General features: G+C 42.5%; 1 protein-coding gene across 1 annotated transcript in view; it reads right to left on the bottom strand.

Annotated features, from left to right (window-relative positions):
* The window catches only part of MRTFA (myocardin related transcription factor A), a 106048-nt gene that overhangs the window by 13144 nt on the left and 78330 nt on the right, over positions 1-14574 (bottom strand). The window contains exon 9 of the mRNA XM_054279770.1: positions 1348-1403. Within this exon, the coding sequence (XP_054135745.1) occupies positions 1348-1403 (56 nt within the window). The remainder of the gene's footprint in view (positions 1-1347; positions 1404-14574) is intronic.

The following is a 14574-nucleotide window of genomic DNA, read 5'->3' as shown; positions in this document are numbered from 1 at the left end:
GCTGCCCCACAGAACAGAAACTGGGAAGCACTTCCTCAGGAGCAGAAGTCCTCTTTTCCTGTTGTATGCACCACCACTAACTTGTCTCAAGGAAACATCCATGAGATTTCTTTTTATATGAGAGATAAATGCACTGGATCCACTGTCCACAGAATATACTTTCGTGTACTGCTGGCACTCAGGGCTGACTTGTGGTTCGGGCATACTTTTTAATTTGATTAAAGATATGTTATTTGTTAAGCCAAAGACCCCATGCAGTCCCTTGAGGGGCAGAATCTAAATGCTGTGACAAGGCTTATTTCACTTCCAGAGCTGCTTTTAGCAGCAGAAAGTGCTATGGAGCAATGGACAGAGATGACCTTGACTGGCTGAACATGTTACTCTTTACACTGCTGAGCAGTGGGAATCTGGAAGCAGCAGGTAATAGACTGGTAAGTACGGGACATCAGGATGGGCCTTCAGAGAAAATAAGTATTAAAGTCAGTCAGAAAACTGCACCATGGTTGCTCAGCTGCCCACATAAAAATATTAACTTAGTAAGGTTTTAGGAAAAAAAAAGAGAAATAAGCAAAAGACCTTTGGTGACTGGTCTAAAGGCAAAGTCCCCTGTTGCAATCCTTCCACAGTTTAAATGGCTTCCCTTACAGTTCTTAATCACAGCAGATATTTTTTTTACTTATGTTGTTTTCACTTTTAAAACAAATCTTAGTCATAACAAGTTTCATTCCACTGTAGGCTAATCAGAAAAAAATATCCCCAGAGGCCTTTTGAGGAACAGAAATTACCAAGAAACTCCCCAGTTAGAAAAGGTGGCACATGAAGTATGATGCCTGGCTTCCTCTTTCTGTAGAGCCAGAAGTTTGTGATTTCAGTGTCAAGATTTTGGGGGGATTCTCTCTATTCAATTTTCAATTTTTATGGTCTCCTAGGTAAAAATTGCATGTGCAGGTAACAAAGAAACTTTCCTCAAAGGTGGAACTGAGCTCCACATTATAAGCGCATTTAATAGCATTTAAAGGCAAAACAAACACCATAAAAATAAAAATGTCAAGTGCCTGGACAGTGGGGAAGAAGAGCGTCAGCCACTTCCAGAAAGATGACTCTAGGGAAAATCCAGGCACCATTTTCAATGGGCTTTAGGCATAACTTGTTCACTGAGGGTTAACCAGCACCACAGGCAAGCTGCAGAGCACCCCATCTAATACACCTCTGACTCCAGAAAGCTGTATGACATCCAGAACATGAACACTTCCCTTCTGCATCTCATTAACAGCTACAGGATGCCCAAAACACAAGATATACAATTCCTGACTTTCCCAAAACACTAAAGATTATATTGCATCTTACCCTGGCACGCTCCAAACTCTTTCTTTGTTCATGAAATGCAGCTGGACTTTTCAGAGCTGTGGAGAGGAAAAGCATTTAGAGAATGAATTAGAATGATGGAAGTTCTCTCACTGCACAACCCTTCAGGCCAACCAAGTTAAAACACAGCACAGCAACTGCCTCCTGCATCTTCCAACACACGGAGGCACATCTCCAGCTGGTACAAAGCAATGGAAAGTGCCATTCTCCATCTGACAGCACAGGGACACAGGAACTGAGCTGAAATTTTTGTGGGCCATTGGAGTGTCTAACAAGTGTCTACAAGTACACTCCTAGTCAAACTAATCACTGTTCCCAAAGCTGGGTCCAAGAACGGGATTCAGAAACAGCCCCCCAGAAAAGCCTTTTACAAGCTTCAGTAGAGAGTAGGATATCCAGGACCCTTGTGGGAATGGCTCTGAAACACTGAAGAGGTCAGACTGTTGGAAGGATGGGGACAATGCTAATGAACTCTAAATCCCCTTTACTATCTTTTCATGTCAAAGGAAGCTGCAAGTCTTTCCTGAATCTGGATCTGTGTTTTGTACACGTGCAAGGACTGGCTGCAAAGCCTGAGGGTCCACAGGACACAAATACTGCTCCCTGTAAGAGAAATTACTGTGGGAACAGGGGCACTTGGAGACAAAAGTACATCTGTCTATTGACAGAAAACCACAGCTTGAGGAATTAACTTCAGCTCTCCACAGAACAGACCTTCTCACCCCCTTGGGCCCTGTTTAAAACCAGAGCCAAAATGGATCAGGTTTTAAGAAACTGATCCTCTGCTGTCCAGGACCACACTAACCCTGGAGGAATCTCTCACTCTGCCTGGCTCCTCTGGAGCACACAAAGCTCACGTCCCACAGTAAAACCAGAGCAGGGGGATGATGGTGTCAGTAGCTCCTCACAGTTTCCCTGAAGCTGCAAGTAGCTTGTTTTTTTTAAATAACGACCATACTGTGGTTTGTATTAAGTAGCTGAACGGAGTGTAATAATTTCTTTTCATATTTCTAAAATACTCATATCTTAAACCATCTGAATTATCACCAAGCTAAACAGAAAAGTTAAAGAACTTCAGCTTTAAAGATAAGTTGCAGGTCTTTTGAAGACAGAAAACTAAGCTCATATAGTTAGTAACTCTGAAATGTTCCTCTAAATCCTGTGATAAATAGTCTGCTGATATTATTTTTCTCTTAAGACCAGTGATTAAGTATTTCTCAAATACAAGTCCATAATGAAGTCTCAAAAGACTTAAAAAATAAAGTCCCTGCATAAATGCAATGTAAGAAACTACTTCTAACACATGTGGAGCCTTCCATACCCTTTCTTACAGAATGGAGTGGCCACAGAAAGCTTTACGACACATTCTGTGAAATACAGAGTCCTTCTGATACCAAAATGATTTTTAGCCTTTTCTTTTATACAACTTTTATGTATTCTCAGTATTCTTAGGATGCATACTAGTAATTCCTTACATCTGATAACTGAGCATTGTCCTAGTATTCTGTTAGGAGACCAAACATCCTAAAGGCCTTGCAGCTAGAGGTGGGAAAGCCCAACGCTATCTCGGGAAACCAAGGTCCTCCCTAGAACATATCCTGTAAACTGGAGATTTGGCCCTTCCAGGGGGGAATTCCTCAGATGGGGGAATGCCACACCATTCATCCAGGCCTCCCACTGGGGCATCCTTGTGAGATATGCTAATTTGTAAGATCTATAAATTGTATTTGCCATCTATGGGGTGTGTGTGTATTGCAGTGCACCCACCTCGGTGAAGTGGTGCACCATAAGGATCCTTATTAAAGTACTGAGTTTAAAACCCTTATCCCTTAACTGTGGGACCCTTATCCCTTAACTGTGTCTGGCTCTCAATTTTTTAGGACCAGGGAAAGGTATCACCTCTGGGTTCACACCAATGGGGTAAGAAGTAGAATTCAGTCCACATGGCAGGAATTCTGAACATGCCAGGCATCGTAGATGGGATTTGGACTACAGAAGTGAATGAAGAATAATTTGTAGAATAAATTAACAGTAACTGAAAACCACAGTGAGTGTGTATATAGACCCCTACAACAATGGGGCCAACAGTTCCTGCTCAGATTAGTTCCATAAATCTGATTACAGAGAGAAATTACCAGAGAAAGTTACACAAGCTGTGAAATGCACTTTGAGATAAACCAGGGATATTGTTTTGCAATAACTACAAAAATAAGGCAAAAAACTTCTCCATCTAGCTGAGGCACCAATAAGGCCTCAGCTGATGCCTGCAATGAGGTGTCCTGGGCAGCCTGACCATGGCACTCCAATGAAGAGCAAGGAACAAACTTTTCAAGTCAAGTGAGCTGCTTGTGAACACACATGTGCTTGAACCTGAACGTGCTCTCCTTTCATTGTGGGCATCTCACACAAAAGCAAAATAAAAGCTCAGGTCCACTTGGGCAAAGATAGCAAGCAACACTTAAATCTGCATAAACATCTACCCTGGAGACAAGGGAAGCAGGATTCATCCTGAGCCTTCAAAAGCTCTCTACCAGAATGTGCAGGCACAGCAGTAATTCTTTACTCTCCCCTTCCTGCCTACCTCTGCTGTCAGTACAAGGCAGCAGATGAACTTTAAGTGACATTTCCCTGACCACAGCTAATGGTCAGAAAAGTCAACTGCAGGAGTTCAGCTGGTGTCACAGGTAGTCCAGGAAAACTCTTGCACACAGAAGAACAAAGCAAGAGAAGAATCCCTGAGTAGGAAAAAAGAAAAACACATATGCATTTAATAGTAAGTCATGCAGAGCTGCTGCAGGAATAATCTTGTACAGAACACTTCCAGTCTCTCAGGGCTTGTTCTCTGAAACGTGCACTGGGATGCAGCTCTCTGGGCTGGCAACACGACAGAGGATTTCATATCTGACCTCTGAAAATGTCAAGAGGGCACAAATCCTTCACTGCTTCCCTCAGCAATCTAGGATGAGGTTGATATGTCAGAACAGGGTGTCTATTGTAAAATCATACTCCATTTGAAGTTAACTAATCCTTGCACATTTTTGGCTTTGAAATCACTACTTAGACCAGAGCTGTGGAGCTACTCTGTTAACTTTACTATAGCAAATAAAAAAAAAAAAAAAAAAGAAAAATATAATCCTATGAAGAATTCTGAAGGAATAAGGCCCTGGGTGAGCTCTAAAGGAGTCCCTAAAGTGCAGATATGCCCCTTTTCCAGCTCCAATCACTGCCCTTCCCAGCCACTTAGCACTGATCCCTGCAGAACTGTTCCTGTGCCTCATAACCCGTCTGGCTCGCTCACCAGAGTGCTGCTCCATCCATTCCATTTAAAACTATCCAAACTGACAAAGCTCTACCATTCTCAGCCATATCAGTGCATGTGAATGAGTGGCTGAGCTGGTGGAGCAGAACCTGTGCAAACCAGGGGGTGTGGGGCAGCATTCCCACTCTGTCCACAGCCCTTAGGAGCTGAAGCATCAGATATAACCACAGAGGGTTAGGGATGAGGAAACTCCAATCACCTGATGCTTTCTGACTGCTCAGCCTGCATAAAATACACTCAACTATTCCTTACAGTAGTTTGTCTAACTTGTTCTTGGAGATCTCTCATGAAAAATGTAATATTATTGCAGAGAAATTATCCCACTACACAAATGTTTTTACTATTTAAAAACCTCTCTGAATGTCTAACTTATATTTCCCTTCCTACTAATTACAGGAATGAATAAATAAAACTATTTATTTATTCTTTGTTCTCTACCTTACCTGCAAACATCACAGAGAATGATTTATTTTCCTCCTCTTTGCATCTATCCCTTTTGAAAACTTTGGTTCTCCTACAATCTTCTGATACACAAAATGACCAAAGTTGCTTCAACCTTCCCTTGCAGGTAACATTATCCAGACCTTTGCTTGTTTGGTCTCTTTTGGACTCCTTCCATTTAAGGTACATTTTTGTTGAAGCCTAGTGTCCAGAACTGGGTACATATTCCAGCCTAGGCTTTACTGGCTGTTACAGAGATAAATGATTATTCAATAACACTTCTCAGCCACATGTCCCAGGCAGTTTGCCTTGTCTGTGTACATAAAACAAACAACATTCACTTGTGCTTGTCTCACAATCCACTAAAGGTCTCCAATCCTCTTCTGCAGAGCTGGTACCAAGCCAGCCACTCTTCATCCTCAATTCAAGCCACTGATTAGGTGTTACAAAATGTAGACATTCTGCCTTTTTCTTTCATTTTATTCCATAGTTGATGGCTTCTTCAAACATTGGGAGTCCCAGTCCTGTCCTCCCCCCAGCCTACTAACCTGGAGCTTAATAAACAGACTAACTGTTCCTCTGTTTACTGAAAAATCACTGAAAATACTGAATGGTGTCAAACACTGAGTTTCTCCCTTCCCATCCCACCCAACAGCCCTGCTCAACTCAACCTCCCAGTCTGACATCAAGCCTTTATTCCAATCCTGTTCCCTCACAAGTTGCAAAGGCAGCTTCAGTAGCTTCATCTTGCTTCCAAAAACATCAGGAAAGGCTTTTTCAGGCACCTTACTAAACCCAAGAAGTGCAAAACCACATTTAATACCCTGAATTCCCTGGGAAGCATTTCAACAAATATTTAGTCTGTTGGTAGATCCAGCTTCAGTAATGACCACCTTTCCCCCCCCTTTTCCATGTCCCACGTGTTCCTGCCTTGCCGCTGATGCTCCAATTGTACTGCACAGGGAACTCCATGGAAGTGTTGGTACAAAGTATCTCCTGCACCTCTCCATGGCACCCGCCCCCCTCCAAACTTAACCCGAATCCCTGATCTAACTGTCCAGCTACCTTGAGTGAGCCCTGATGAGCACAGAGAGCTGCTAGAGGAAAAAACCCACCAACATGCCAAACTACAACAGCACAACAGCAGTATGAGCTGTTGAGTTTTTGGTTTCCACTGTATGCAGAAAAGAAATAGTTGACAATGCAGAAGCAACTTCTGCAATGCCCAATTTCAGTTAGGTTACCTCCCACCTGCCTTTTGATTTTATTTCTACATGACATGTACACGGCATTTTCAGCCTCAGTAACCTGCAGTTCCACTTTCTGCCCTCATTCCTGTAGCTAGGTCTGGGACAAAGCATGTCAGTCTGTGGTTATGCTGACAAAATCATCTGTGGACTCTGATCATAGTTGTTTTGAAAGAGTTATTTTAACGTGGATTGGCATGCTGGTTTACAGCACAGCCCCACAAACAATAGTGTCAGCAAAGCTGAGCACAACTGCCCTGCCAGACAAAGTCAGAAATGAGAGGCTGAGTTTAAGGCCAGCACTGCAGCAGGAGCCCCATCCTGCTGAACCATGGCCCCCACATCTTCAAATTGCCCCATCCACCACAGGAAAACAGGCTGTGTTACAAATGGCCCAACAAGCACTAAAAAGGGCTCAGTGACAGATGGGGCAATGGCATCACCAATCAGCACAGTCCAGCAGGTGACCTCCTCTGAGCTGTTCACACTTTTGTTGCACCTGGACAGCCGTGGCAGTTTGTAACATCTGCTGTTAGAAGGATGAGTTTTACCCCTCACCTTTAAATGACTGACAGCAGGACTTGATTTTCTTGTCACAGATGGGCTGGCTAGCAAGGATCTCTTGAAATTCCTACCACAGCATCCAATTTCTTTAGTCTCTCTGCTGCCTGTTGTGGAGCATTTTGAGGCTTCATCTCTGGAATTCCTGAAGCATTAGCATCTTTGTGGCCACACCCTCAGCGACCGCGAGAAACCTCCCTCCACATCAATGATGCAACTGTTCTGGGCCTCCACCCTGCTTCAAAAATATTGCAGCTAAACACTGCAACTGTGTTCTTGCATCTGACCCCCAAAACCAACCAGCAGCACACAAGACCATCTACATTCACCTTTCCATACAAAGCCCAGAGATGAAAGCTGTTAATCTTCACTTCAGAGCAATGTATTAATTCCCATGAAACAGGGTGCAAAACTGCAATGCCTGAGTTCAGAGTTCCAGCAGTCCAAGCCACATTTTGCAGATGGCAAAGTGCAAATGAGTCACAGAACCACAGAATGGTTTGGTTGGAAGAAACATTAAAGATCATGCAGTTCCAATCCCCTTTCTATGGCTGCAGGGACACCTTCCACCAGACCAGACTTCACAAAGTCCCATCCAGCCAGGCCTTGAGACACTGCTGCAAAGCATCAAACTGCTGCTGCTATAAACAACAGACTGAATCAAGGGTCAGGAATCAAACCCAAATCTTCAACATAACATCAAGACAAAAAACTGGGCAAAATGGCCCAAAGATTTCTGTTCAGGGTTTACCCTGCAGTGTACAAAAGCAGATTTTAGCCATGCAAAGCTTACAAAGATATTCATATGCAGACCTCTGAGTTCCTGTCACCTAGTGTGAGAAATAAGTGGAATCAGAACCACACTGAGACACTCTAAGAATGAAACACAGCAGGGGAAGGGGACTGACCCAACTGCTGAGAAAAAGAGGTCAAAATACCCATACACCCTGCATTTGCTTATACAGCTGACAGAAGGCACTGAGGTTTGCATGGAACCAAACAGAGGGAAGAAGGAAAGGCAAAAGAATCTGCACAGATCCTCATAGCTCAAGTGTCTTGTGGGAAGCAGAGGCTGCAAAGCCTCCTGCAATCAGTAAATCGCTACTCAAGGTTATCAGACTTGTAGACTGACAGAGTAGAGGAAGCACATGAGCTTTCCTTGGCCATAGCATCTAGCTCATCATAGACAACAAGGTGATATTTCAACTGCAAATCAGTTGGTAAAACAACACACAATGTTTGTAGAAAGGCTACAGCTAAATTCAGACTACTGAGTCAAATACTTTGTTCCTCAGTTAGACTCATTCCTAAGGGAAACGAAAAACCTTCCTTTGCTTCTGACCAAGAGACATATCCAAACCCAAACTCAGACATGCTGATCTAATTCAGAATGGCAGAATGCCTTCTGCTGCAGCTACTCAGTCCTGCTCTCGACCCAAGTCTGGTTTCTCTCTCTTGTTTACTATGCTTTCGTAAAAAGATGAGATAAAGTGCTGCAAATAGGCTCGACGGCTTCCGCCGTTGGTTGAGGGTGGGGCTCCCACCCATAGGATTTGCTAAGAGACACAGAACTTGAACCACAGAGCAAGGCAGTTTTAGCACTTTCTTCCTCCCTTCAGCTTCACCCCATTTTCAAAAAGCATTTCTCACAGCATGGAAGAAAAAGGTACTAAAAAACTGGGTCACATGCACAGAAGGAGTTGTCATCTTGCCAGTGGGGCAGTGTCAAAGAGCTGCTGCTGTGTGCTGCAGAAATATGAAAAGGGGCTGGAGAATACACAGCTGAGGGAAGAGAGATCTCCATCAGCATCCTTTTCTCCATTTGCAGCTCTGGGGAGTTTCTCATTCAGGACACAGAACTGATCACACTTCAGAATTCTTGATGCCATACCTGGTCAATGACCTTGGATTAAGGCTAAAATATGAGTGTCAACTTAAAGACAAGAAAAGAAGCCACAACTGGTAAATCGTGGTTATTCAAATCCCAAAATACATAAACTTGGAAAATTAAAAATGAAGACTGTCATGAAAAAGTAAATGTAAATATGTTTATGAAGGTAAGAAACACATCTTTGGCATTCAAACAAATGCAGCTTGCCCTTCAGTGACACCCTTCAATGAGAATGTAGTTGTGACTGAAGGGTTATGAGTGTTCCTAGTCCCAAACAAAGGAAAGACTGGAGAAAGGCTCCTTCCCACGTTGCTGCTGTTGCCAGCACTGCCAAAGCACAGCATCACTGATACAGAGCTGCAGCTTGTAGCAGCACTGCCCAGCTATTCCAGTCCACAGGGACACACACAGAAAAACTGCAGCCAAATGAAGTCCCTGTAAGCAGACTGCTTGGTGACCCCAGGCTGCTGTGGCAGCCAGAGCTGAGGTCCTGCCTCCCTGACACCCTGCCTCAGAGAGCCAGCCCTTCTCCTGGCTCAGCATCCTGAACCCGCGCAGCTCAGGCAGCTGTTCTGCCCAGGAAGAGCCATGTCCAGCTCCCTGCACTGGGCTTGCCTGGCTGCAGAAGCACACAGGCAGGGGGAACTGTGGTACCCTGCCTCAGCTCTCTCACCATGGAGACACCCCCAGCTGAGCTGCTCCCAACACCTGCAGCAGGCCCTGCTCCAGAAACCACTTTCAGCGAGGCTGTCAGTAACTTTAGTACAGCAGTATCCCACTGACAATGCAGCTGAAGTTTAAGGTTTTCATTAACTGTGTGAAAAGCCTAAAGGTTTGTCACAGTAAACATGATATTACTGGCAGAAAGGACAAAGATTTTTCCAAGGCCCAACACTGAGTTAATTTAAAATCTAACATATGTGCAATTTCTCAGAAAATTCATCCTCTTTAGAAGCAAAATGGAAATTGTCACCCATGGTAACAGTTATCAGATCTGTGGATGACTATGGCTACGACTTTGTGTCAAAAAACATTTACAGCAAACACAAACAATGTATCATCTGCTCCATCCATCGCCATTAACTCTTGGCATTCAAAAGGCACTAGCAAAATCCTGAAATAAAAAAGGCAAAGCTTCATTGCAATCAGGATTATATCACCTCCAAACTGGAAAGGAAAAGGGACACAAGGAACTTCTACCAGGAACCCTCTGATCCATGCATTCGTGGACCAGACTTCATGCCTGTGCCTTGCATGGATAACTGGCCTTTGCAAACTCTCCTGAAAACTTTCCAGAGTGCCCAAGGTGAGAAAGGCATGGGGTCACAAAAAGGAGAGACCACTCCCAGACAACAAGTAAGAATGAAGCTAATGACAACTGTGGGAACTCAAAGGGAAAAAACTGCATTGCCTATCAGGCTTTACTCCCCAGAACCATCACGTTTCTCTTCCAACTGGCAGAGTTAAATCTTCTATCATGACAGGGATCAAGGACCAAATGCAGCCTATCAAACACCTGAGTATGGTCTTCCTTCTACAGCTTCAGAAAGGGCAAACAGCACATTTCCATCCTAACATAATGAACTTCATTACTCATATTGTGTCTTATTAATTACAGATCATACAAATGCATGGAAAACACATTCAGACAGATATCTAAAAATACAAGCAAAGTAGATGCAGTTATTAGTCCTCTCAGTCCTCAGCTTAAATGTACAGCCAGCCTTCTACACACAAAGCCTGAAGGCTTTGAAATTGTGCTTTAAGAAAAATTATCTTAGTCAAATAACCAGCAAATAGCTCCTTGGAGACAAGTTACAGGTATACAATCAAATTAAAATAAAACCAGTTACAGATTTCTGTGCAACACACCAGAAATAGAAAAAAAACGTAGAGGAGAGCTGCAAGTGTCCTCTATTTTTTTTTAATTTATTTTACAATACTTGCTTAGTGTTCCAGTCTTATTCTCAGAGCATGACACTGAGTATATTAAAAGTCTAGCTGAAGCTTTATTTATTTAGTCCACATATATGTTTTTAACTCCTTGCCCTAAACAAAATTACAGTTCCAGCTTAAAAGTATGAAAGAGAAGCAGCTGCCAATGTGCAGAACAGCAGAGATAAAATGGCAGCGAAGTGAAAATTTGTATTTTTGCTTTACTACTATAAATAGATTCCATAAAACTGCAGGAATGTCACTACAAAGATCTGGTATGTAAAGTGGTGAGAGAATGACGGGAACACATTACGTAGCAGGAAGAAATATTTGAGGGTGTTAAAGCAATGGGTTTAGCTGCAGCTCTAATAGAACAGTCCACAACCTTGAAATGTCGGCTGTGTAGCTACACTGCAACAACTCCAAGTCAGTAAAACTCCACCCAGGCACAGCAGTTCATCTATCCTGGCCCTCATGTAGAAGACAAAATACATCTGAGGTATGAAGAATTGCCCCTGAAGTCACCAGCACGATGGCAGCTTTACTGCCCCTGTAGGTTACTGCCATGTTCCAACAGCTCCCTGCCTCTCCTTTCTCTGACAAACACAGAAAGATGCTCCTACTTCCCAATTAACAGTTAAACAATTTATAAAACCTTTTTTTGCCTTTGTTTTATTTCTGACATTTAGTATGTTCTACTGTAGCTATCGTATGTAACAGGAACCAATTGCTGACAGTCACCTTCAATTAGCACACACACACTAAATCAACAAGATTGATAATTAGAAATAAGAATAAATAAGAAAATATGAGCATAAATATTAATTATAGAGCCATGTAGCAATAAAGCTAGAAGTGCATCATTTTCAAGTATTTAATTATTTTTTTTCTAAACTGAGAAGTGGTTAGACTATCAGGTAAAGGCTAAAGCAGAAACAACATTTTTAGCTACCCTATACAAACACAAGTGTGGATCTATGGCCAAATCTTGGGGTTGACATGTTGAAGTCTAGACACATGATTTAACCTTACAAACTCACATGTGGCAAGTAGTTTGCTTCCCAAATAAGTATCTCAAAGATTCTTAGGTTTTTGTGATGGTAGCCGTGCTGGACACAGAAGAGCAGCAGCTACAAGCTTTGTCTAGATGATGATCAACACTGATATGCCAAAGCATAACCTGTGTTCTGTACTCTTAAATCACCAGCTGCCTCCAGTAAATAGCAATTTCTTCAAAAATCATTCTAAGCAATGTCTCACAGACTCCCAAATAAGCAAATACTGCATTTTAGTTTTATAGCAAATATTATCTTTTGTCCACTAACCCTATTGCTAATAAAAAATGCAGCAAGTGATATGAAAGGCCTAATGAGATTATAATCATTAGACTGCCTGCTGTAATTACAGTAATTTCTAATCATGTGCCATGTTGGAATTGAACCATGGCACGCTCCCCTCATGGAGTCTGAGGATAAAATAAACTCTTGTACTATGCAATAAGCTGGATCATCCAGCAGGCTGCACATCCCAGCAGAAACTGCACCAGTGTTGGTAGCACAGACCCAGGGCAAGGAAACACCTCAGCACCTGTTAAAGCCCTCCCATCAGAACCCCCAAGCACAAACTCCATCCCCTTTGGATCTGCACACAGCCACGTGTTCTGCATCCCAGAACACAAACATACAGAGGGGTTAGATGTGGGCACAAAAACTGGCAAAGATCAGACACACTGAAGTGAAAAAGAAGCTCCTGGAAATTCTCAGCCTGTACAGCAGCCTCCTTCTAGCTTGCAGTGCAGGCAGTGCCCTTTTCAAAGCATGCCTGTGTCATTTTTCAGACTCACACAGCACCACTACAGAAAACACAAGGCACATTCCCAGAAATTATCTACTTCTGCTTTGCCTGCTTGGATAGATGTGATGGTCAAAACAGGTTTCCTGCAGGATTGTGCCATATGACAACCTTGCATTCTTGCCTGTGTTTAGTGCTTGCAGCCAGAAGCCAAAGACCACAATCCTGATGGGTAAAACAAATGGCATGTGAAGCTTTAAATCTTGCAAAAGAGAAAAAAGAGCCACATATTTGCATAACAGAGTATTGCTACATTTGCCAAATGTCTTTCCCCTAAAAATTTTTGCTGTTTTAGTTGAAGATACTTTCCACATAACTTTCTACTCAGATGTGCACTAGCTACTGTTTTAAACACTGTCTCCAAGAGTGAAAAATGGGGTGTTTGATATTCCCCCCAAAAACCTTTCAATAGCCTTAACCTTTAAATTCTAAAAATACTAAATACTAAATACTAATACTAAAAAATGACACCATCTGACTGTTCTTCTACAGCACAACAGAGTTCAAAGAGTTGAGCACAGACAGCAGATTTTGTATAACTTGTATTTTGTGAAGACAAGAAGATGAAAATCATCTCTGCATAGCTACAAAAAAAATGCAAATAACAAAAAGGCTTGTCTCTTTGCACTGTTAGAAAATAGGCCAAAACCTGAATAAACATAAAAATCCAGCTCTCCTTTTTTCAAGATACTGTCATTCTAACTGTGATCACAGATATGTCAGCTGCAGGTGAAGACTTGCTTCCCACCATTTTTCTAAGGGCAATTGAGAATTTTAATCTTGAACTAATGAATCCTGCTACTAGTAAAAGGTTACACAAAGTGGAAACAGAAAGCAAGAAGAATTAATGAAGCACAAAATGCAATTATTTTAAATCCTCTTTCACTGCCTGTAAATGCTTTATTTCTTACTACAATACACTAATCTTTCAGTGGAGCAAAGCCCCACTGTAGGTGGCTGGTGGGTTGGGAAGGTTAAGTGAGATTAAGTGTACTTGGTAAAAAAATGTTGAAACATTTGCCTTTCCACTCCACCATATAAACAAAATTCCACATGGGACAAAGTAAGCAATTCATAGTTCTGTTATGAACAAGCACAGCAGGAGTAGCATGACTCTCACTCTCACTTAAGGGTGACACAAATGTGTCAGCTCCAACTCCTCATATTTACAGTGTCCAAAAACCTTGTGTTGATGGAAGCCTGTAATGAAATTTCTCTTTTAGGGCACCAATTTGCAGAATAAATCTTATGTGGGGCTCAGATTCAGTCAGGAGAACCAGAGGTACCAATGGGAGTTTGCACAGTACCACAGCTTGTAATGTAAAACAAAACCTTTCACTTCTGCCACACTTGGCTCAGGGATTTTTCCATGGCTGTTTGCCTCAAGATATACAGGAACTGATCTGTAGCACAGGCTAATCCAAAGGAACACAGAGGAAAGCACAATAAGACCAAAAGAGAAACCAAGTTGGTGCTGAGGAAGTGACATCCCCACTCTGGATGTGAAGGTGAATTGGAGGTGTGGTGCCAGACAAGCTGCAGTCTGCTCCCATGGGCTGAATGCATATTAGCTCTAGGCAGAATATTTTCCATTTTACTTTCATTCCAATTTAATCCAGCTCTCAAACTTCATTTTATGGTGCAAAGCAAGGCACAGCAGGCAGATGCAATGGGGGGCTTCACTTCAAAAACACATTCCTGATACAAGCTGTAATGCAGACAGAACTGCAACCATCACAGTTCTCTCAAGAGTGTTAAGACTCTCCAGATGGAAAATAAAGGAAAGAAAAGAAGCCATCTAGCATCTGACATGGAAAGAGCATTCCAGCTCTTTTAGTTCAGCACCAAAGCATCCTCTGGATTCCAGCTTTTATACTTTTGTTGAATCATCATGAAGGACTGTGTGGGGCTTGGTTCCTGGCTAACAAACTCAGGAGAGACACACAAGTCCAGCACAGCCATGT

Source organism: Melozone crissalis, unplaced genomic scaffold, assembly GCF_028551555.1.
Source record: "Melozone crissalis strain CALT ecotype California unplaced genomic scaffold, PUWL_Pcris_2 ptg000004l_1, whole genome shotgun sequence".
NCBI classification, from domain to species: domain Eukaryota; kingdom Metazoa; phylum Chordata; class Aves; order Passeriformes; family Passerellidae; genus Melozone; species Melozone crissalis.
The sequence above is the reverse complement of the archived record's forward strand: the minus strand, read 5'-3'. Positions and strand labels throughout refer to the sequence as shown.